The sequence below is a fragment of the Meles meles genome, chromosome 7 (genome assembly GCF_922984935.1).
Source record: "Meles meles chromosome 7, mMelMel3.1 paternal haplotype, whole genome shotgun sequence".
Classification (NCBI taxonomy): domain Eukaryota; kingdom Metazoa; phylum Chordata; class Mammalia; order Carnivora; family Mustelidae; genus Meles; species Meles meles.
In genome coordinates, this window is record NC_060072.1 from 27,580,594 (window position 1) to 27,604,707 (window position 24,114).

Consider the following 24,114-nt stretch of genomic DNA (forward strand, 5'->3'; position numbering starts at 1 on the left):
AGGGAAGATAAGAACAAAAACCACAAAATGGCATGTATTAAAAAAATTCAGGAGTGTAGGTTTCATACAGTTATAATTGTTTGATATTCTAAGTTACATCTTAATGGTTTTCATTTCTAAATGATTCTAATTTATTATTAAACATCTATTTTTATTCTTAAATATATTTTAATACTTGTCTGTACAGGTTGACAAATGGATTGTACTTAATATTTGAACAAAAGAACTTTCACTACTGTTGCATGTCATTTGGTCAACAGAGAAGAGAGAAGAGAAATCTGTCTTTTTTTTAAAGATTTACTTATTTGCTAGAGAAAGAGAGAGAGAGAGTGTGTGTGTGTGTGTGTGCAAGAGTGGGGTGGGGGTGTCCGGGAGAGGGGCAGAGGGAAAGAATCTCAAGCAGACTCCCACTGAGCATGGAGCCTGCTGTGGACTCCATCACATAACCCTGTCTTACAACACTGAGAGTATGACCTGAGCCAGAATTAAGAGTCAGGTGCTTAACTGACCAAGCTACCCAGATGTCCTGAGAAGTGAAATCTCTTTTACGTAGAACAATCAAAATATGTCATTAAAGGGCGCCTGGGTGGCTCAGTGGATTAAGCTGCTGCTTTCGGCTCAGGTCATGATCTCAGGGTCCTGGGATCGAACCCACACTCTGCTCCGCAGGGAGCCTGCTTCCTCCTCTCTCTCTGCCTGCCTCTCTGCCTACTTGTGATCTCTCTCTGTCAAATAAATAAATAAAATCTTTAAAAAAAATATGTCATTAAAAGTTAGTTATCACATTACTAGAGAAAAAAATTTAACCTTGCATGATTTCATTTCTTTTGATGGCTGCATAGTATTCCATTGTGTATATATACCACATCTTCTTTATCCATTCATCTGTTGATGGACATCTAGGTTCTTTCCATAGTCTGGCTATTGTAGACATTGCTGCTAGAAACATTCGGGTACATGTGCCCCTTCGGATCACTATGTTTGTATCTTTAGGGTAAATACCCAGTAGTGCAATTGCTGGGTCATAGGGTAGTTCTATTTTCAACATTTTGAGGAACCTCCATGCTGTTTTCCAGAGTGGTTGCACCAGCTTGCATTCCCACCAACAGTGGAGGAGGGTTCCCCTTTCTCCACATCCTCGCCAGCATCTGTCATTTCCTGACTTGTTAATTTTAGCCATTCTGACTGGTGTGAGGTGATATCTCATTGTGGTTTTGATTTGTATTTCCCTGATGCCGAGTGACGTGGAGCACTTTTTCATGTGTCTGTTGGCCATCTGGATGTCTTCTTTGCAGAAATGTCTGTTCATGTCCTCTGCCCATTTCTTGATTGGATTGTTTGTTCTTTGGGTGTTGAGTTTGCTAAGTTCCTTATAGATTTTGGATACTAGCCCTTTATCTGATATGTCGTTTGCAAATATCTTCTCCCATTCTGTCAGTTGTCTTTTGGTTTTGTTAACTGTTTCCTTTGCTGTGCAAAAGCTTTTGATCTTGATGAAATCCCAATAGTTCATTTTTGCCCTTGCTTCCCTTGCCTTTGCCGTTGTTCCTAACGACGTGGATGGAACTAGAGCGTATCATGCTTAGTGAAATAAGTCAATCGGAGAAAGACAACTATCATATGATCTCCCTGATATGAGGACATGGAGAAGCAACATGGGGGGGTAGGGGGATAGGAGAAGAGTAAATGAAACAAGATGGGATTGGGAGGGAGACAAACCATAAATGACTCTTAATCTCACAAAACAAACTGGGGGTTGCTGGGGGGAGGTGGGATTGGGAGAGGGGGAGCGGGCTATGGACATTGGGGAGGGGAGGCGAACCATAAGAGACTATGTACTCTGAAAAACAACCTGAGGGTTTTGAAGGGTCAGGGGTGGGAGGTTGGGGCAACCTGAGGGTTTTGAAGGGTCAGGGGTGGGAGGTTGGGGGAACAGGTGGTGGGTAATGGGGAGGGCACGTTTTGCATGGAGCACTGGGTGTTGTGCAAAAAGAATGAATACTGTTACACTGAAAAAAATAAAATGGAAAAAAAAAAAGAATGTTAAAAAAAAAAAAATTTAACCTTGCAAATAGGTATTGTATGTTGACCTGTATAACTGTATAACTATATATAACTATATAACTATATATGACTGTATAACTATAACTGTGCCACTTTACAAAAGAGTAATTTTCTATTAACGCAAGAGTAGATAAATTTGCATTTTTGGTGTTATATATAATCATAAGGCAGGATGTAATTATCACAATACATATTTTGTTGTATGCTTTGATATCTTGAGGTAATTATTTTCCCCCAAATTTATTGTCCTCATATACAGGTATTCCCCAGATCTTCATTTTTATAGCATAATAGTTTCATAAATTAAAAAAAATAAAGCCCAACTATTTTAGCACATTTTCTTCTTAATTAAATTATTAGTTATAATAGGATTTATTTTAGATTTATGATTAATGTATATTGACCATACTTTGCATGAATTTATTAGAGACACCTTAAGAATTATGAGATCTTAAAAAAAAAAAGAATTATGAGATCTTAAAAGAATTATGAGATTTTAAAGGAAATGTTTTTATTGGTAGTTGTCTTAGTTTGGATTGCTATAACAAAAATACCATAGACTTGGTGGCTTAAACAGTAACTTTATTTCTCGCAGTTCTATAGGCTGGGAAGTCCAATATAAAGACAAAAAAAAAAAAAAGACACTGGCATATTCGGTGTCTGGTAAGGATCTATTTCCTTTCTTTTTTTTTTTTAAATATAATTCCTTTTTTTAAAAAAGATTTTATTTATTTATTTATTTGGCACGGAGAGAGAGATCACAAGTAGGCAGAGCAGTAGGCAGAGAGAGAGAGGGGAAAGCAGGTTTCCCTGCTGAGCAGAGAGCCCGATGTGGGGGTCCATCCCAGGGCCCTGAGATCATGACCTGAGCTGAAGGCAGAGACTTAACCCACTGAGCCACCCAGGTGCCCCTAGACAGATGCCTTTTTGCTGTATCTTCATATGGCTGAGAGAGAGATTACGTCTCTTGTGTTTCTTCTTCTATGGATACTAATCCCTAATTACTAATTCATGAGGGCTGTACCCCCATGACCTAATGGCCTCCTAAAGGTCCCACCTCCAAATACCATCACGTTGTGGATTTAGGCTTCAACATGGATTTTTGAGGGAGGCACAAACATTCAGAAATGGCTATACTTAATTTATATTAGTATATGGATGCTAAAATAAGGAGCACACTTTTTAAACCTGGGAAGGATAGCATTTTGGGGAGTTTTGGTGGATAACCAGTTGCTATAAATTACATTTTTTAAAAAATATTTTATTTATTTGAGAGAGAGAGTGAGAGCCAGGGAGAGAACCTGAGTGGAGGGGAGGGGCAGAGGCAGAAGCACACTCTCCACTAAGTAGAGAGCCTGATGCGGGGCTTGATCCCGGGACCTTGGGATAATAACCTGAGCCAAAGGCAGACGCTTAACCGACTAAGCTTCCCAGGTACCCTGTAAATTAGATTTTGAATTTAGAGTAACTAGAGAATCATTGAAAGGCAAGTATAATTTGGTTTTGTTGAGGAGCACTGTAACATGGAAAGCAGGATAAATTTTGGAGTTAGGCAGATCTGAATTTAAATTTCATGTGATACACATTAATTTATGGTCATGGGGAGTCATCTTTCTGAGCTAAATAAAATGGAGTTGTAGAGTCATTGTAAAGATTGAGAAAATGGATTTAAAATATGCAGTACTGTGCCCAGTGCAATATAGAAGCAAAATACTTGTTGGCTATTATATGGAAGTATAGCAAACTATGATCTAAGTGTGTCGATGTGCATGGTCAACTCTTCAGTGATGGTCTGTGACAGTCACTGACCCACAATGAAACAGGAAAAACAAACATAATTTTTAAATGGATATAGATATGTGTATGCACTTACACACACACACACACACACACACACACACACACACACACATTTTGGATGTATATGATTTGTTTGGGAGCCGCTGATCAAGGATCCTGCAAGTAGGATCTTGCAAGTAAGTCAATGGCCCCTGCACCAACTTTATTTGAAATCTTTTGTGGGAATATGGAATGAACAGGATAGGGCCCCCAACTCTCAAGGAGCTTATAATTTAATGAGGATGTAGATATATAAAGAAAAAAAATGTATAAGGGAGAATGAAATAAGAACTTAAACAGAAATGTGAAAAAATAGAACTTAATGGAAATTTTGACTGGCTTTCTAGAGAGTTAGCATTTTAATTGGGCTTTTGGAGATGATTATAATTTTGAAAGTTTAAAAAAGTTAATTAGACATTTCAGGGAACTAAAGCAATATTAGCAATGTTTCCAAGACTTAGAAAATGTTGTTACAGAACATTAGCTGTTGGAGTGTATGGTTAATGGAGAAGTGAGGGGAGGGATAAGGCAACAGAACTGGATAAAGTCAGATTACAGTAGATACTGTATCATTGTTTCCACTTTAAAATTTTAATATTGGAGTAGTAAAGATTTTTAAGAAGGGAGGAATGGATCAGACCCATTTTAGAGCAAGAACTGGTCAGTTTGTGAAGGGTGAATTGTAAATGACTGACCCTCCTGTATTCTCCTTTGGACGTTTGGGTTTACTTCTATCAAAGCAATTATCAAACTGTTGCATTGATCCTTTTTTTTTTTTTAATTCCCCACTACTATATTTGAGTTCCTCAGAGTTGGAGAACTGTGTCTTTTGACAAGTAAGCCAGCCAATAACTGTTATAAAGGAATGAATCAATCAGTCTGTCAGAGTAAAGATAGTGAAGGCCCAAATATGAGCCCAAAGGCCTTTATGGTCATTACTGAGACTTTGCAGAGGGCTTAGTTGAGAGCCATGAAGGTGATTAAAGAGAAAGAAAACTAGATTTTGGAGGGGGAATGTTAAAGCAAAGAAGTAGTATTCTATAAAAGAAAATATGTAAGACCAGTATAGTCTTCAAGGTGAAAAAAGATATCCAGGAATTCTTCATCATGAAGAATCTAAACTAGAGGAAATGAAAAGGAGATGAGATGGGATGTTATGAGATGACATATAGGGAGGTCAAACCCCATTTCCTCCATAGGTATTAGCACGACCTCCTTCCTGTCAGTCTGCCTCCTGGCTCTCTTGAATGCATCCCCTTTTCTCATTTCCTAGGGCCACGGTCTTAGTCCAGGCTATTTTGTTCTCCTATTCAGACTATTACAGTAGCTTATTAATAGTCATCCCAGGCTTTTCCACCTCCAATCTGTTTGTCATTCATTCATTTAAGAAGTATTACTAGACACCTGTTTTATGCCGTGGCACAATTTTGGGTGTTGGAGATATAGCCACGAACAGACAAGGAACCTGTTCTCATGGAGCTTACACTTTCTTGGGGAAGAAATTTAACAAGCCAGTGATAGGACAGAGTCCTACTAAAGGCTGGGCGATCAAAGAAACTTCTCTGAAGAGATTTGAGTTGATACATGAAAGTCAAGAGCTATCTGTACAAAGGTCCAGGGAGACAACTAGTATGAAGACCTTAAAGAGCTAGCTTGGTATTTTCCAAAAACCGAAGACCGGGGCGCCTGGGTGGCTCAGTGGGTTAAAGCCTCTGCCTTCAGCTCAGGTCATGATCCCAGGGTCCTGGGATCGAGCCCCACATCGGGCTCTCTGCTCAGCAGGGAGCCTGCTTCCTCTCTCTCCCTGCCTGCCTCTCTGACTAGTTGCAATCTCAGTCTATCAAATAAATAAATAAAATCTTAAAAAAAAAAAACCAACAAAAACCGAAGACCAACATAGATTAAGTATAGCGGGAGAGAAGAAGAAGAATGTGAAATGAGCTCAGAGAAGTAGACAGGGGCCAAAGAATATACATGCAAATATACAGATTATAAGACAGTAGAGAACGCTTTGTTCTAAGGATAGAATCAGTTGGGGAGGGTGCCTGGGTGGCTCAGTGGTTAAGCCTCTGCCTTCGGCTCAGGTTATGATCTCAGGGTCCTGGGATCGAGTCCCGCATTGGGCTCTCTGCTCCGCGGGGAGCCTGCTTCCTCCTCTCTCTCTCTCTCTGCCTGCCTTTCTGCCTACTTGTGATCTCTGTCTTGTCAAATAAATAAATAAAATATTAAAAAAATAATTAAAAAAAAAGAATCAGTTGGGGAATTTTGAGCAGAGACTGGTGCAATCTGATTATGAGGAGATAAAGGAGCAAGCAGAGAAGGCAGTGAAAAACTGTTGGCAGTAGTCCAGGAAGTACATGGTGATAGCATGAACTAAAGTTTAAGGAGTGGATGGTTGGGAATATATTTTGGAAGCTGAGTCATCAGGACTTGCTGATAGATTAGATGATGAGAGACGATAGAAAGAGGAATCAAGAGTAATTCTATGTTTGTGGCTTGTGCAGGTGGATAGATGATCATTTTTATGGGGGGAAAGTAGCAGCTTTTTGATGAGCACTGTCAGGAATCCAGAGTTCTGCTTGAGGTAGATGTTTGTCAGTCATCGAAGTAGAGATGTCAGGGAAGTACTTGATCATAATGAGCCCCGAGTTCAGGCAGAGAGGTTGGGGCTAGAGACATAGTTCAGGAGTCAGCTGTAAATAAATGATATTTAAAGCCATGAGTGTAGTTGAGATCTTCTAGAAAGAGACTGTTTATAGAATAAAAGGAGGATAGGACAGAATCCTGGGGTCCTAGAATATTGAGAGATCAAACAAAAGAAGAAGAGCTAGTAAAAGATTTTTTTTTCTAATTTATTTATTTATTTTTTTCAGCGTAACAGTATTCATTGTTTTTGCACAACACCCAGTGCTCCATGCAATACGTGCCCTCCCTATTACCCACCACCTGGACTCTGAAAGACAACCTGAGGGTTTTGAAGGGGCGGGGGTGGGAGGTTGGGGGAGCTAGTAAAAGATTTAAAGAAGGAATGACTAATGAGATAGGTGGAGAACCTAATATATGAGGTGCCCTGGAAACCAGGCTGAAAAATGTTTCTGGGAGGGAATATATCAGCTATTTCAAGTACTGGGGGAACTTAAGTAAGATGTGCACAAGGACACGAATGTTGGGTTTTGGAGCAAGGGGTCACTGGGTATTTCAACAGAAGTTGCATTGAAGTTGTGTATTTATTTTAAAAGCCAAGTGCTTATTTTCATACTGTACACACATACATCTTAATTATGTCATAATTTGTACATATCTCCTGAATCTTCTTAAAGACTAAAGACAAGTTTAGAGTTAGGAGGAGGCAAACCTTTGCAAGATTTCCTTTTTCTGCCTTGCTGTTAATAAAGATGACCTGTAGAAATTTCCCATGTTATTATGGAATTTCAAGTACATATTATGTACTTTAATACAATAAGGACTTTCTTATTTCTTTCATGTAGAAATTTCCATTAGTTCAGCCTTAAATTATGTCTAGCACTGCATCTTCTGTCAGAATGTGGCTGTTACTCTGTCTCCTGAGATACCGATACTTCCCAGTGAAATGCTTTTTTCCTGTATTTAATGCTTTTTCATTTTTTGGTTTTTAAATTGGGACTTGCTGGATTTTGTATTTTGTACATCTTTAAGTTTGTAACTATAAGGTAAGTGAGTTACTCTTTATTAAAGAAGAATTTTCAGGCATAAATACTACTAAACTTGTTCTTGGGAATATTCTTAGTTGTGTAGATTTCATTTTGTATTTGTAACTGGTTTTCTATATGCAACTGTTCTAAATGACTATTTTATGTTCCAGACAGAGCTTGAGAGTAAACTACAGCAGCAGTCAACACAAGCAGCCCGGGAACTTGCAGTAGAGAAAGAGAAAATGTCAGTGTTACAAAACACCTATGAAAAAAGTCAGGAAAATCTAAAACAGCTTCAGTCTGATTTTTATGGGAAGGAATCTGAGCTTCTTGCCACCAGGCAAGATCTTAAGGTATAGTAAAATATATTACAAAAATGGAGTAAGTTGTTTATAGACATTCATTAAATGACTGATTGAGTCCAGATGGCAAGGGAATGTTAGTATTTATGGAATATCATGATTGTTTTCTATTAAATTATTATTTTTTAAAAAATTAAATTGTTTTATGTTATTACAACATATATATGTAAATATAGGCAATTTAAAAATAACATCTGTAACAGTAAAATAATTTGGAAATATGTGAACTGCTATATTTTAAGCTTATCTAAAGACTTTGCTGTCTTTATGTAAAAAGGTAATTTTTAAGAAGGACTGCTGTTTGATGGTTGGTGAGGGTGTGGAGAAAGGGAACCCTCTTATACTGTTGGTGGGAATTCAAGTGGTGCAGCCACTCTGGAAAACAGCATGGAGGTTCCTCAAAAAGTTGAAAATAGAGCTACCCCATGACCCAGCAATTGCACTACTGGGTATTTACCCCAAAGATACAAATGTGATTTGAAGGGGCACCTGCACCCCAGTGTGTATAGCAGCAATGTCCACAATAGCCAAACTATGGAAAGAGCCCAGATGTCCATCAACAGATGAATGGATAAAGAAGATGTGGTATATATATACAATGAAATACTACTCAGCCATCAGAAAATGAAATCTTGACATTTACAACACGTGGATGAAACTAGAGGGTATTATGCTAAGTGAAATAAGCCAAACAGGGAGAGCCAGTTACTGTATGATCTCACTGATATATAGAATTGGAGAGACAAAACAGTCATAGGGGAAGAGAGGAAAAAATAAAATAAGATGAAACCAGAGTGGGAGACACACCATAAGAGACTTAATCATAGGAAACAAACCAAGAGTTGCTGAAGGGGAGAAGGGGATGGGGTAACTGAATGATGGACATCAAGAAGGGCATGTGATTTAATGAGCACTAGGTATCATATAAGACTGATGAATCACAGACCTGTACCTCTGAAACCAATAGTATATTATATGTTAATAAATTTAATTTAAAAAATATTTTAAAAAGGGACTCTATTAGAAAAATCTAAGGATATACCAATAGTATATTATATGTTAATTAATTTAAAAACATAAATAAAAGGACTTTATTAGGAAAATCTAAGGATTTTTGAAAATGCAAGCAATTTTACTGTTGGGTTGTCAGGCAGTATTGACTTTAACTTTATATATTGGTGAACTTTCCAAGACTACCAGAATGTCTAATGATTAAAATTAGGAGATTTTAGCTCAAAGTAAATTTAATAACCTAAACATATATGGAAACCTTGTTCTTGACAGTACTGTTTGATTGAAGTATCGTGTTTATCAAAATGAAGGAGGTGGGAAAAGGATAATTTTTATGTAGAATTAAGTTATGAGTTCTCTAAGGTAAATGGAACATCTCCCAGATGATCCAGCCTAGTGGTCTTTCTCTTTCTTTCCCTTTATGTCATGGTGAAATACTATGGTTTTTCTCCTGCTTGGTTTTTTTGTTTAATTTAAAATACATTATTGAAAAATTTTGTTGACAATCACAGGATTTTATATATAATATGTATAAATATAGTTGTCTATAAGTTACCATAAGCTGTTATAGGGAAGGCTTTAAGAAGGAGGTAAAATTTGAACAGGTGCTCAAGGTTATATAGTATTTGAATATATAGAGAGTCCTAAGAAAGGTTATTTAACTCTGGCACATTTGAGAAAAGGTGCTGCAGTGGAAATGAGCAGAGCCAGGAGGCTAGCATGCTGTTGTCTGTTTGGAGGTTAAGTTAAAAAAGATTGGGATCAAATCATGAAGTATCTTAGATGCCTAGCAAGGGTGATTGGATTTTATATTTGGGAGGGGGGGTGGAAATGCAGAGTACAAGCAAAGGAATAAAATGAAGAAAATAGTACTTTGGACAACTTAACCTGAAAGAGGTTTATAGACAGCTTGGATTGGTTCTGGATAAATTAGGTAGGGAGATTAATTAAGAGGCTATCTCCCTTTCTCCATAAATTCCATTAATCAAGGTATTAATTGATTAGACTGGGCTTAAAGTTCAAGAGGATGGAGCAGAAAAGATGAATGAGGGAGACTGGGTGAAACCAGATGGCTGAATATAGGCAGGCCACAAGGAAACTGAAGGAACCAGTGGTAATTAATGATTTGACAAAGAAATAGGAAACTTGGGTCAAAGAATTTTCCTAGTGCTGAATTGTTACAAGAAAAAAATACCATCTGATGTTTAGAAAGTCTTAACTTACTGTACTCTCTAAGTAGCTTTATATTATTGGTATTTTTTTCTTTGTAACATTATTGAAAGTCAGGGAAGGTCTGTGGAAGAGTTTGAACTTTATCCTAAAGGCAGTAGGGACGACAGAAAAGCTATGCTCGGATCTGTAGGTTAGGCCAGTGACTGGTGGAGGATAAGGAATGGATTTTGGAGCATCAGGGCTGAGTGTGGAGAGTGGAGAGGAAACTTGGCAGAATGCAGGTACACATGATGGTAGCCTGGGCAGTAACAGTATGGATGAGAATGTGGATGAATTAGAAGGATGTTGAGCTGATCAAGGAGATGAAGCTTAAGGATTCATTGCATAAGTCCTATAGAAATCACACTGTTTTTGTTTTTTTTTTCAGACAGATATATTATTTACCCAAAAGCATGACATGGTGACAGGACTTAGATCTCTTAGGTCAATATTCTTTAACTAAGCTAAAATTTTCATTATGCTTGAAAATTACATCAGCTACTAATAATTTTATATGTTGAAAGAAAAATTTAAATGTTTGGACAAGAAGAGAATGGCATAGGGATAAGGCTGCTGAGGAGTTTTTCAACTGTTAAGAGGCATGGATAGCTCCTCTACTCCAAAGCATCATTTTGCAGATGAGACTGAGGCCTGGTGTGGTTTGTGACAGCCCTAGAGCTGCCCAATAACAGACCCATGATTAAATCTCAGTTCTTCTGATTCATAGCCCTTTACTCTTTTATCATTATTTCACTAGGATTTTTAAATATAAAATAGAATATTGCTTAATTCTATTATCATGCTTCCCAAAGTATCTGAATTACTTAGGAAGTTAAAAAACAATTCCTAGAGAACTTCAAAAGATACTTATGGACCAGAATAAGAGATGGTTATTAGCCATTATTTATTTATTTATTATTTTTTTTTTGCTTAAGGAATGTTATATGATTTTATTGCATAGAAGTGAGAAGGGAGAGGTTGAGAACTTTGTAACATGACACCTACCTGAGTCAAGGGTGCCATCTGTGGGTTGATTGTGTACTTCAAGACTCCGGTAGAATGGAAGACAGGCTGCCTGATCTATGCCTTTAGCCCCATCTGCTGGATTGTTTGTGAAATACTTATGTTTGTTGACTGGATATTTCAAATTAATTAGCTATGCTGTGTGCTAGTCTTTACTGTTGAAGGAAGGTAGAAGTGGAATTTAATTTAAATTTTGTATCCCAAGTGAAGCAAAAATTCTAGGATAATAAGTTTAGAATTACATATAAACCTTTAGCCTATACCATTCCTTATGTCATTTAATCAGGGATCAAGAAGAAGTAATAAAATTTTTAAGTTTTATTTTGAAAGAAGAAAGGAAAAATTGTTGGGCAGACAAGAACAGTAGCTACCACAGAACACTGCAGAAATTCCTTTTCAGCTACACTACTGTAACGTGATTGTGGTATTCAGGGTCAAGGTTGGTAGTTGATCTACTCAGGGATTTGTGGGAGTAAGTGGCTTAATGATAGGCCCACAAAACCATTCAGTGGGAGGGGGAGTTCTCTAAGGGAAGAGATGCTGAACAGATGAAAATAACGTGGCCTTCAACAAGAAAGATAAAAGCATGGCAGTATTATCACTGAATGGCAGAGATGAATATTCAGAGACAAGTCAGAGCAACATGTCTCAGCATCTTCTGAAAAGAATAGTGAAAATTTTGAGCTTGATTTTAAACATTTAGTCACTGGGTTTTTGGGAATTTTACATTTTATTGGATGTTATTTATACCATGGCACTTTGGAATTCTTTTGGGTAGAGATTGTTAACTACAGGCTCTAGCGAGCCTCGGTTCTTTAGGGTTAGATCAGGACCTCTGTTAGCTGACAATTGCTATAAACTGTATGGGCTAGGCTTTGTCAAATTTTGTTATTTTTACTTGAAATCCCTTTGTGATGCTTATGCCAGTTCCCACATGTACCATGGGGCCTTCTGTAAACACATTCTAGGTGGAGTTCATTGTTTTTCTGTTCATTTGATGCATGGCAAATGTTCTCCTAGCACATAGAGCTTCCATTTTACATACTGGTTCTGCTTTTCAGGCTACAGAGTCAGCTTCTTTAAGTTAAGCACTATCTTTTACCTCCCTGTCTACCTTAGGAGTACACTCAATTAATGGTCAGCTGCTTGGTTAGTGAAGGACTCATGACTTTAAGATTTTTGAAAAAGGAGCCTTAGAGTTTTTAGTGTTCACTAGAAGCCATTGGAAATCAAAATTTCATTTATATCAGAAAGACTTCTGAATTGAATTTATTTATAAGGAATAAACTTTCTCTTTCAGGAAGGTTGAGAACTTCCTTAAATAAGGTCTTCATTTAAAAAGTTTTCATTGAATGCTTACTATAGCTTAGCCTTGTGTGCAGGGATCTTTGCTAGATTATATCTTCTGCCTCCTGTTCAAAGGAACTGTATCTCCAGAATAAGAAAGATGAACTTCTTCCAGATGGTAGGAGAGCATCTTAGAGTTCCTTTTCTTCTCTGCTGATATTTTGTAGTTGCAACTGAGAGTGTCAAGATTCCTGCCATTTTCCATTACCTACCTGTTGCCATATCTACCCCAAAATGAAACCTAATAGGTCCAGAAGTTTGCCCTTTTCACTAGCTTTGTCTTCACAAAATATGTGGTCTTTAGAACAGTCAGTAACTATGGGCAGTGTTGACCAACAACACTACTTCTACCACGTAGATGGGAAGTTAAGAGGCTGGGCTAATATCCTTGTCAGAAGTAGAGCCCCAGATGTCTGGTAGAGTTTATTCTTTTGATTCACTTGATCAGGTTAGCAGATGTGAAATATAGTTTTTTTTCACTCCATGACAAAAACCCTTTCTGTTTACTAAAATTTCGGCATGTCATGGGACATTGTAGGTCCTGTAAGACATATATATATATAATGTAGCATTTAACTACATCTCTTTTTAAATTGCTTTTTTTCATGTCTCCCCATATCTTCTAATTATATATATATACACACACACATAAATATAAATACACATAAATATATATATATATATTCTGAGTGTGTTTAATACGATCCCTTCTTGTATAATATTCCTTAATACCACTTAAGCCAGTAATACAGACGATTTCTAAAGGTTTTGGAATTGCTTCAGTTTTATTAAATATTTTACACTAAACTGTTCTCCATAGGCAAGAGACTTAAGAGAGTTGTCTAGTGTTCTTTCTTTCTTACCCGATCTTACTGAAAGGCATAACAAGCTATCTTTTTATAATACATTGCTTTCTACTGTGCTTATGCTAACTGTTGTTTCTGTTGAAATTTGCTAAAATCAAAAAAGACATATAATAATTTGGGGAAATTGTTTTTATAAGTCTGTAGAAGAGAAGCTTTCTCTAGCACAGGAGGACTTGATTTCAAACAGAAATCAAATTGGAAACCAAAATAAATTGATTCAAGAACTCAAAACTGCCAAGGCTACATTGGAGCAGGAATCAGCAAAGAAAGAACAGCAGTTGAAGGAGCAGTGTAAAACACTACAAGATGTCCAGAAAGAAAAGGTATTTCATTTTCTGACTAAATCTAGAATCTGAGAGTTACAATGGCTTTAGAAATCATCTAGTCAAATCTCTTACCTGATACAGGCATCACCTTTATCATCAGCAGCTCTCCTTGGATGGACTTCTAGTTTCTGATACAATACTTGTGATAATTGAATTTTTGATGCTATGAAGTACTTCTTAATAGCTCCTTTATCATTTCTACTCATTTTTCTTTTTGCTCGTTTTAGTTTTACAAATCTTTTTCACACCATAGACCTCTGGTTATTTAAAAACAGGTGTTATAGCTCCACAACTATCTCATATAACATTTTTTAGTGTGTGAATGAGAGAAAAAGGTCTAGAAGTAATTCTTAGCTTATAATTCTTAGAATTCAGAGCCAGGTTTTTCTAAGGGAAGAAAGAGTATATTTTACATAAATGGTGCTACATTATAGAGTTGAAAGCCTTCTATTATATGAGCAATGTATTTAAAAGTCAGTTAAAGTACTATATGAAAGAGAAATTTGGATTCTAGGAAGCATTTTATTTCTGGCTTCATAGTTGAAATCACATTATTTCTATCAGCTGATAGGTTATTCTTCTGAAGTTTACAATTCCAAAAGTTCATTGGTATATCTTAATTGTGCAATTCTTGAAAGTCTCTTTAATTTAAAAAATTGGGGGATATTTTTGTTGGGGTGGGAGTTTGAAGCTGACATGGTATTCATGATTTGTGCCTCAAGTTTAGAAAATTTTGAGACAACTATAGCATATAGGCCTTTAGTTGCAAAGGCTTTGGATCAGTCAGACTTTGTTACAGTTTTGACTGCACCGCTAATAGCTTATTTAACTTATCTGAACCTTTGTTCCTTTATTATCAAATGAGGATTAAAAAGAGCTATTTAGTATAAATATTAAATTAGATAATATGTAATATCACTACCTAGGTACCTTAAATAAAGATATTTCTGTTAATACTAGTAATAATAACAGCATTAAAGAATGGTAGTTTTGGCAAAATTTTATAGTGTTCTTACTTTGGCCAGACACTATTCATTTTATGGTATTAACAGTAACTATTTAATGCTTATAAAGATCTTACTGTTGTTCACATTGTATAAATAATGACACAGAGGCAAGTGAAGGTAAGTAGTTTGCTCAAATTAACTTAGGTAGAAAGGGGCAGAGACAGTGTCATAAATAGTTATAGTTATTTTATTACATTGATTTTCAGTTAAGTATTTTAAAATTACTTTTTAACAAATTATTTTTCTACAGTCACTGAAAGAGAAAGAACTAGTAAATGAAAAATCTAAATTGGCAGAGATAGAGGAAATTAAGTGTAGACAGGAAAAAGAAATTGTAAAATTGAGTGAAGAACTCAAGTCCCACAAGCAAGAAAGCATAAAGGTATGTTAAAATAATCATTGTTCTTCCCTCTGTACTGTATTATTGTCATTTAAATTAAAAAATACATACATTATTGGAAACCTGCTATGTGCCAGACGTGTTGTTTCCTCATTTTGACAAATGTTCTCACTGTTGTGTTGCATAGTATCTATATACATATATTGAAACTATGTTACTTATGTTTTCGGCTTACTGAATAAAGCAAAGTAACTCTAAAAGTTTAGATTTGTTGAGATGATAATCAAGAGACCTATTGATTTAGGGGTAGCTGGGTGGCTTAGTTGGTTAAGTGTCCTACTCTTGATTTCAGTTCAGGTCTTGATCTCAGGGTTGTGAATTCAAACCCTGTGTTGGGTTCCACACTGGGTGTAGAGCCTAATTAAATAAATAAATTTTTTAAAAAGTTGGTGGGGGGCGGCCACCTGGGTGGCTCAGTTGGTTAAGCATCCCACTCTCGGTGTCAGCTTAGGTCTTGACCTCAGGGTCATGGGTTTGGGCCCCACTTTGGGTTCCGTGCTGGGCATGGAGCCTACTTCAAAAAATAAGAAAGGAGAGCTATTGATTTAGAAAATTATATTTATAGATAGTAAGCTAAAAAGTAGATTCTAAAATTAAGATTTTTATGGGATTGTGTTTTCTCAATTATTTTTCTTTCATAAAATTTTTAATAATCTGCTCTGAACATTTTTCCTGTCATAAGAATAACAGGGTGCCAGTTGAAAAAACCAATTGTTTATAATTTGCTTTGTAAAAAGTTATTAAATTTCTTAGAGAAAGGTTAAATTCTCTCTTGAGTGCCCTCACTACCTTTTATGTCTACCAATATACTTACCATTTTGGTTTATAATTAATTGTCTCTTTATATCATTATGTTCTTATATACTGTGACTTCTGTAAAGCAGGTAATGTATATAATTCATCTGTATATGTCTTCTTAAAAACTAACACAGTGTGTGATGCCTAAGCGGTGAACAATGAATGCTGGCTAAGTGAAGAAAGGGAAAATAGGGGGTAGAAGTTTTCCCATAATTGAATCAAAATATGCATGTAAAGTTATTACTTGAATCTAAATGGTTATTGAGCAGGAAGTAAATAATCTTTCATCTTTTAAACAAATTGTTTAAAATAGTGAACTTTAAGGATCTCCTAAGAGGAGAGGTTAAAACTCATTTTGTATGTATTGTTATGATAACTTGTCTAAATTTCAGCTACATTTGGAAATATTTACCATAAAGGATGATTTATTTTTGGCCTTTTTCAAAAGGAGGTAACAAATCTTAAGGATGCCAAGCAGCTTTTGATTCAGCAGAAATTAGAGCTTCAAGGGAAAGTAGATTCCTTAAAGGCAACCCTTGAGCAGGAGAAGAGAAACCAGCAAATGCTAAAAGAACAGGTGAAAAAGGAAGAAGAGGAACTGAAGAAAGAATTTACTGAGAAGGAAGCTAAACTGGTCAGTAATTTTATGGTGGGGAGTGTGTTTTGAGATTGATTTTGTAAGTCAATCCAATAACAGAGGATTTTTCTACTTAGAAGTTAGGATTTAAATACTCTTACCTAGCATTTTAATTTTTGATTGAGAAAAGAGATCTGATTTATTTAAAGAGCTGGCATGTATTTGGAAATATTTTAGTCTGTAATTATATTTTGGTTTATATAAATAAAAATTCAATAAAACTTAATTTAAAAAAATGAAAACCTTTCAGTGCCAGAAAAACAAACAAATCCACAGTTGTGTAGGTTGAGGTAAATGGCATGGATTGCTAATGATGTAAACTCATTTGTTTAGTCCAAGTGAATGTTGATAAGGGAAAACGGAAACTTCAGTTTGGAATTTTGATGACCAAAGTCTACTTTTCCTTCCCTAAATTGTGCATGCCAAAATGGGAAGCATCTGGCTTTCCTCTATTGAATTAAGTCCAGATATCCCCACATAACTTGAATGCTGAATGTTTTAGTTGAAGGTTTGCAATTTCAAGTTCACACAGTGATCTGAAGGGTTTATATTTTTTTGTTTGTTTTGTTTTTGTTTTTGTTTTTGTTTTTGTTTTGTTTGTTCAGTTTTTGGCAGGTTGATAGACAAAAAGATGCATGAGGAATTTGAGATGGATAATGCCAGCTTTGCATCCAGGGCCCTTTGCTATCCTTAACTATGTGTTCTTCCTCTGCGCTAGTGAGAAAAGGAAAATATCTCAAATTGCTTTATGTTCATTGGTGTTAGAAGAAGCTTGCTGACCATCATTTCAGCATAATGGCCTTGAGCCAGTTCAGATTACACAGATGTTTTTGGAATTAGTTTTATTAGTGTAAAATGAAATACATTCTCCTGCCTTCTTTCCTGAAGAAGTAATACTATTTATGTTGCCAATATTTTAAATTCAATAGCGTATTAAATTTATTTTGCTTTACTTTTGTAATAGGTTTTTTCTCACTGTTCTTCCTTTTTCAGCATTCTGAAATAAAAGAAAAAGAAATAGGAATGAAGAAGCATGAAGAAAATGAAGCTAAACTTACCATGCAGATTACAGCATTAAATGAAAACTTAGGCACTGTAAAGAAGGAGTGGCAGTCCAGTCAACGGAGAGTCAGTGAGCTCGAGAAACAGACGGACGACTTACGGGGTGAAATTGCAGTATTAGAAGCCACAGTTCAGAATAATCAGGATGAAAGGAGAGCACTACTAGAAAGGTGATTGATGTCTAGTCAAATTAGTTTATTTCTATTCTAAGTGACAAAAGATGGTCTTTTTCCACATTTTAAAAAATACAAGTCTTGAGAAAAATGCATGGGTCCTGTAGGTATTTATGTAGCCATTTAAAAACTAACCCTTAAAACAATCAGATAGTTGAAATTCATGTATTATATTTGAAGTGACTGAAGTAGTTTATTATGTATGTTCTAGAAGGATCTTTATCATTAAAAAAATTTAATGATCTCTTTGCAATCTATTCTAGATGCCTTAAAGGAGAAGGTGAAATAGAAAAGCTTCAAACCAAAGTCCTAGAATTGCAAAGAAAGCTGGATAATACCACTGCAGCAGTGCAAGAGCTGGGCAGAGAAAATCAGTCCCTTCAAGTAAGTCATCTGGAAACGTGAGGCTGTTTTTCAATCTAGAATTAACTCTTAGGGAAAAGCACATTTTCAGTCTTTAAAAGAAATCTCCGATATTTAGTAAATACTTTTGAATGGTTACTTTCTGTGTCACAGTATTGTATGTGTTATGGGTAGTTAAATAAAAGGGATAAAGAATTTGTCTGAGAGAACCCTGGGATTAGTGAGAAATCCTTGTCATTCATGAATTGTCAGTACTGGGAAAATTCAGAAACATCAAGGAATAGTTGAGTCACTATTTGATAAAGAAGTGATGGGCTTGGTGCCCAGAAAGGATTGATCATTAAGGTTAGAATGGATGGGAAATGACTAAGGATTAGAAATTACTAGTGCCTTTGAGGACTAAAATTTGATTTACTTTATTTATTTTTGTCATTCAGACTTAAGAATTTAGCAACTTTTGATGATGGAAAATGACCAAAGTATTTTGGATATTTTAAACCATGGTGCCTATAAGTCAAAATTTTATAAAACTTGGGCACCAAATTAGAAATTATGCATCATTCTTCAAAATGTTGAATGTTACATGTACAGGCACTTATTTTTTGTTTGTTTGTTTGTTTTAATAGATCAAACACACACAAGCGTTAAATAGGAAATGGGCTGAAGACAACGAAGTACAAAACTGTATGGCCTGTGGGAAAGGCTTTTCAGTAACAGTGAGACGGGTAAATTATTTTATTCATATTGCTATGGTTCTGAATTTATTTCTCAGTATCAATTAATATTTTAACCATCAGCATAATCTTGCATTTGACAGATTAAAACATTATTTGTTGATTAACTTTACAGCTATATAGAATCATTGAATTTTATGCAGTATACTTTCTGATCAGCATATGTGTTTCAATTTTAGTTTTAAATTTAGTCATTGCCTTTCTATTGAGTTACTCTCTGGAATAATCATGTTCTGAACCAGTGGGCCAGGATTAAACTCATATGTTTTAGTCATCATTGGGTTCTTTTAAAGAAAAAGCAGAGATTAAAAAAACTTTTTTTTTTATAATACCATGTTATGTTTCAGGTTTATGTTCTTATTGATGAAATTATGCCTAAAACACTTGGCAAATAGGAATGGTTTTCACCTGGTAGGATGAGATGCTTTATTATTACTTTTTAGATGCCTCTTAAGGTTCTTTTGAGAATTCCATGATAAATGCCATATAAAATATTTAGCATAGTATCTGGTAAATAGGAAACATTCAGATTAACTAAGGGATTAAATTGACATACTGAAATGGTATATTATTAAATAATATGCTAATCACTTGACAATTAAATACCTTCACAGTACAGTCTGCAGCAGTCTTGTAGTTTCATAATGCTTTTGGTATAGTTTTTATGCTTGAAATTGTTTAATTTTTGTCATTTACAGCATCACTGCAGACAATGTGGAAATATCTTCTGTGCTGAGTGTTCAGCCAAAAATGCCTTAACTCCTTCTTCCAAGAAGCCTGTTCGTGTCTGTGATGCATGTTTCAATGACTTGCAAGGATAATGGGTTATCACAATGTCAGAGTAGTATTACACTAACATTAGATTTTTAATAAATGCACTTAATAGAGGTCTTGGACTACTATTTGATGTGGACAGTGGTTGCAATATTAGACCAAATTAGAATTCATATATTTTGGAATGTTATCAATATCAAGTAAAACTCTTCTATTTTTGTGAGACTTGGGCTCATCTTTCATTACTTTTTTCCATTTAACCCCTGGAACAGCTTTCATGCCAAGTTTAGAATTAGCCAATGAAATGTAAATAAACTTTGGACAGAAAATAGCAATGTATTTTTTTAAATATAATTTCATTGTTCACAAGTGACATGAATACAGTTCCATACTTATTTCTTTCTCCCAAATTTAGGATACAAAAATGTACATGGGTGATATATGTTGCACAATAGCACATTAATTATATTAAATACTCTTTGTGAAGTCATGCACAGAACTATAAATCTTTCTTTTTTTTTTCTTATATATAGGTTCATAGCTCAGTTGCATTATTATGTTATAAATTTACTACTCAAGTATTCTAAATACAGTTTATGTTGAAATATGTATTAACCATGAATTTGAACATGGTTTTTGTTTTAACAATATTGATTAAATTCTCTTGGGTAGATTTTATGAAAACCTCTGTAAAATTAGTTTGCTTACATTATGGTTATCCTGGGGTGGGTTGTATTTTAAAGATTAGGGTTAATTTTTCTTTTTCTTTGTCTTTTTCTATCTAACTTTTAAACTCTCACATATTCTCAATTAGGAATTCTAGAAAACCTCTCACCCTCACCCCGCAGTTGGAGGATGAATAATAGAAATTGTATAATGGTTCTATTCTCAGTTTCTTGTAAGAGGAAAGTTTTCTGAGATTAGCCTTTATATTATACCTTCGTATTGTCTCTCCTGCATCTTTGGGAATCTGAGTTTTCTTTTTTAATGGATCTTTGTTTTCTTTTAATTTGGTATAACCTTTCTAAGCATAGCTCAGCTTCACTATTGTTTTATAATTTTGCATCTTAAAGCCAGTAACTGATAACAGTCTATTCTTATCTGCATAAATGAATACAAATGGTAAGGAGATATTAAATATTCTACTTTATATTTTCTTCTTACCTAATAGGGAAACATTTTTGAAAGTTGTGAACTTGACTTTAATTTAAAATGATTCTGAATTTGGGGTTCCATATCAGCTGGCAAATCTTTAAATTTTGCCAAAATATTACTATGAAATTACTTCGAAATAACAGCTGGAGAGTATCACCAAAAACAAATGTATGTGGAATCCCAAAGTTATAATCAGAACTGAAACAGATTGGCTAATTAAGGATAATTAAAAGTTAGCTTATTTGTGTGGTGAACAATGGAATTGAATTTTAATTTATCATGGTCTTACTCATTTGGCAAATTGGAAAAAATCTGTAGAGAGGTCATTAATATTGGCTTATTCTTTTTAGAGAAAAAAATACAAAGTTATCTGTTTGTGCAATGTAATCATTTGGTAATAATATCAGGGAAGGATAGGACTTAATATTTCATTTGCAATGGTTTACCATATACACTTGCTTTCAGATATCATGCTGAAATAAAGTTGTGTTTATGCTTTACCTGTAACATCCCAGAACTAACAAAGATTGCCATATAATCATTTAATTATTTTAAAAAACCCATTTAAATAAGTCTTGCTGTCAGTAGCTATTAAGGACCCTGGTTGAGGCCCTCAGTTTGTATAAACATATATCCTTGAGCTGATATAAAGAAAAAATACAATGACTGCTTATTAAAAATAATAATTGGATAATATAAATTGAGCTAAAATTATTTGAGCCTTTTCATATACTTATAAATCCTTTCAAATAGTCTTAATTCTATACTTTAACACATAAGAAACAGTATGAAACTTAGGAACTTTCTGCTTTGGAAAAATGGATACTCATAGCACCATTTTTTGTTTGTTTTTAAGAGCATAAAATTTCAGAGGATTATAGGTTCAAGTATTTGTTCATTTCATTTCCTAACTGGGTGCACTGAAGGCCTTTTCCCTGTCTTGTCCCCCCACCCAGATATTCCCCCCCAAATTGTGGGGAGGACAACCAATAAAATTATATGTGTTTGAGTCATTTTCTAGTTTTCATCTAGCTAATCTCATTTCATAGATCCTGAATAATTTACCACAGGCTACTATACTAATAATATTGGAAATGAAACCTTTTCTTTGTTGTTGTTTATTAACTTTCACGAATTTAAGATGTTTTAGAAACAGAAAGGATTTTCTTTTTCTTTAAATTAAAGTCATCTTCTGAGTTCTTATTGGCTCTACATTTTAGATGTTTGCTGGTACTATTTGTCAGTGAGTTAGAACTCACACATCTGAGCTGTTGGCTCTAACACAAAGTCTTTTGGCATCACTTGTTAGTAAATTCCAAACCCCAGCACAGAAATGTGAATTAAAATCAAGTTTTGCTGGGTTAGTGTACAATAAACTATACCTACAGATTTTCTTTAATAGGAAGAAGAGAAAGCTGCTGGTATAGGATTAGTTCATTTTGAAGAAAAAAGAGGGAAACAAACACAAAGACCTCAATGCAGTGTACAAATAACATTTTGTTCAACTACCTCTTAATGTGGAATTAGCTAGTTTAATAGTTTCCTCACCGTAATGTTAAATAGTAACTGCCAAATTTGTTAGTTTCCCATCTCTTAGAAAGGCTTTAAGATTATTTTATAGTTTTGAGAACTTTGAAGCCACTTTTTTTTAACTTTGCATTTGCATAAAAATGTTTAGCTTTTAAGTGGAGAGCAAATTATGATCATATATTTTGATACTCATGACCTATTTGACTATAGCAATTTTTTTTTAATGCACTTTGGCTATAAAACCATGGATGATTTGATCCGTAAGACTTAAATGTGCCATCAATTTAGTATTCCTAGACATGAGCTTGATGAATGGTATTCTGTAATTATAATGTGCCACACATTATGGTGTCTTAATTGCCTTTTGCCTGAATTTTAATGATCAATTTGTTATTGTTGCAGATGTGAATATTGTGCATAAACTTACTAAATTTATGTAAAATTGTATAAAGTAGAATTGGAAATAGCTAAGTTCTTTCTGTGTAGAAGTAATGAATTTATTGTAACATGATGCAGTTATATATATGACATTGTGTACTTCCTTGAACTGGATCATATATTCATAGTTTCTATAGAAACTTGTGCATGATATTTTCTCATTTAGGTTGTCAATTCATTATTTGTATTGTGTTTACTACTTGTGATCATGTAGTTGTGCCTTATTTTTGTGAGAGAGTTTAGCTCAGTAAATACTGTAATTTCTAAACTCAGTGAGTGGAAGGTTATTGATTATAAATGTAACTGATAAATTACACAACAGCATTTAAATCTGTATAGAGAACAATGGAAGGATCCTTATTGAATTGTTGCTTTTGTTTTTTTTTAATTTGTTAAAGTTGATATTAAAAAACCGTTTCTTTCTAGTAGCTGTATTCTGTGACTGTAAATTATTTTGCCTATTTAAAAAAGAGTACAAAACGGTAACCATTTTGTATATACTTACAGAATGTTAGAACTTTCTACTTGGATGGAGGCAGGGGGTAAGCTTTGATGTTCAACTTAGAGTAGTAAGTTCATAACTTGAAGAGAAATTACTAAAGCCATTTTGCTTAGGACATTCTCTTTTCATTCCATTCATTATTGTGGAAAATTAATAAGCTACAAAGAAATATTAAACAATATTGAAGTAATTACTTCTTTCATTGTTTATCTAAGTTTAGTACCCAGGTGACCATTTAAAGAGTCTTTCTTAAGGCTCAGTAAGCCATCATTTTTTACTGTGTGTTTCCTGGGAACCAAAGTTCCCGAAGTGTTTTTTTTTTCATTTTTCTCTAATGTGTGCTTGCCTCTAAAGAGTTTAATTTGTGAGGACTTACTAGATTATATATTAGATATGTTCTTTTATGAGATTTATAGAACTTCAGTTTAAATATATAGCGTATTTTTTTTAAAGATTTTATTTATTTATTTGACAGACAGAGATCACAAGTAGGCAGAGAGGCAGGCAGAGAGAGAGGAGGAAGGAGGCTCCGCGGAGCTTGATCCCAGGACCCTGGCATCATGACTTGATCCAAAGGCAGAGACTTTAACCCACTGAGCCACCCAGGCACCCCTATATAGTGTATTCTTTTAAAAATTCTATTGTGGTAAGAATGCCTAACGTAAGATCTATCCTCTTTGACAGCTTTTTCAGTGTATAGTACAGCAGACCTCTAAAGCTTCCTCATTTAGCTGAAATTTTATACCATTGATTGGTAACTCCTCATTTCCCCCTCTCTTGGAAACCACGTTCTACTCCAATTCTGTGAATTTGACTACTT

The 24,114-nt window shown here is 34.8% G+C and overlaps 1 protein-coding gene across 2 annotated transcripts in view; it reads left to right on the forward strand.

Annotated features, from left to right (window-relative positions):
- EEA1 (early endosome antigen 1) overlaps positions 1 to 23,220 on the forward strand; it is a 124,702-nt gene extending 101,482 nt beyond the window's left edge. For both annotated transcript variants that reach the window (XM_046012277.1, XM_046012278.1), the window contains 8 exons: positions 7,745 to 7,927; positions 13,533 to 13,718; positions 14,979 to 15,110; positions 16,375 to 16,560; positions 17,557 to 17,795; positions 18,062 to 18,182; positions 18,788 to 18,886; positions 19,594 to 23,220. In XM_046012277.1, the coding sequence (XP_045868233.1) occupies positions 7,745 to 7,927; positions 13,533 to 13,718; positions 14,979 to 15,110; positions 16,375 to 16,560; positions 17,557 to 17,795; positions 18,062 to 18,182; positions 18,788 to 18,886; positions 19,594 to 19,716 (1,269 nt within the window). In that variant the 3' untranslated portion in view covers positions 19,717 to 23,220. The remainder of the gene's footprint in view (positions 1 to 7,744; positions 7,928 to 13,532; positions 13,719 to 14,978; positions 15,111 to 16,374; positions 16,561 to 17,556; positions 17,796 to 18,061; positions 18,183 to 18,787; positions 18,887 to 19,593) is intronic.
- The last annotated feature ends 894 nt before the right edge of the window (positions 23,221 to 24,114 follow it).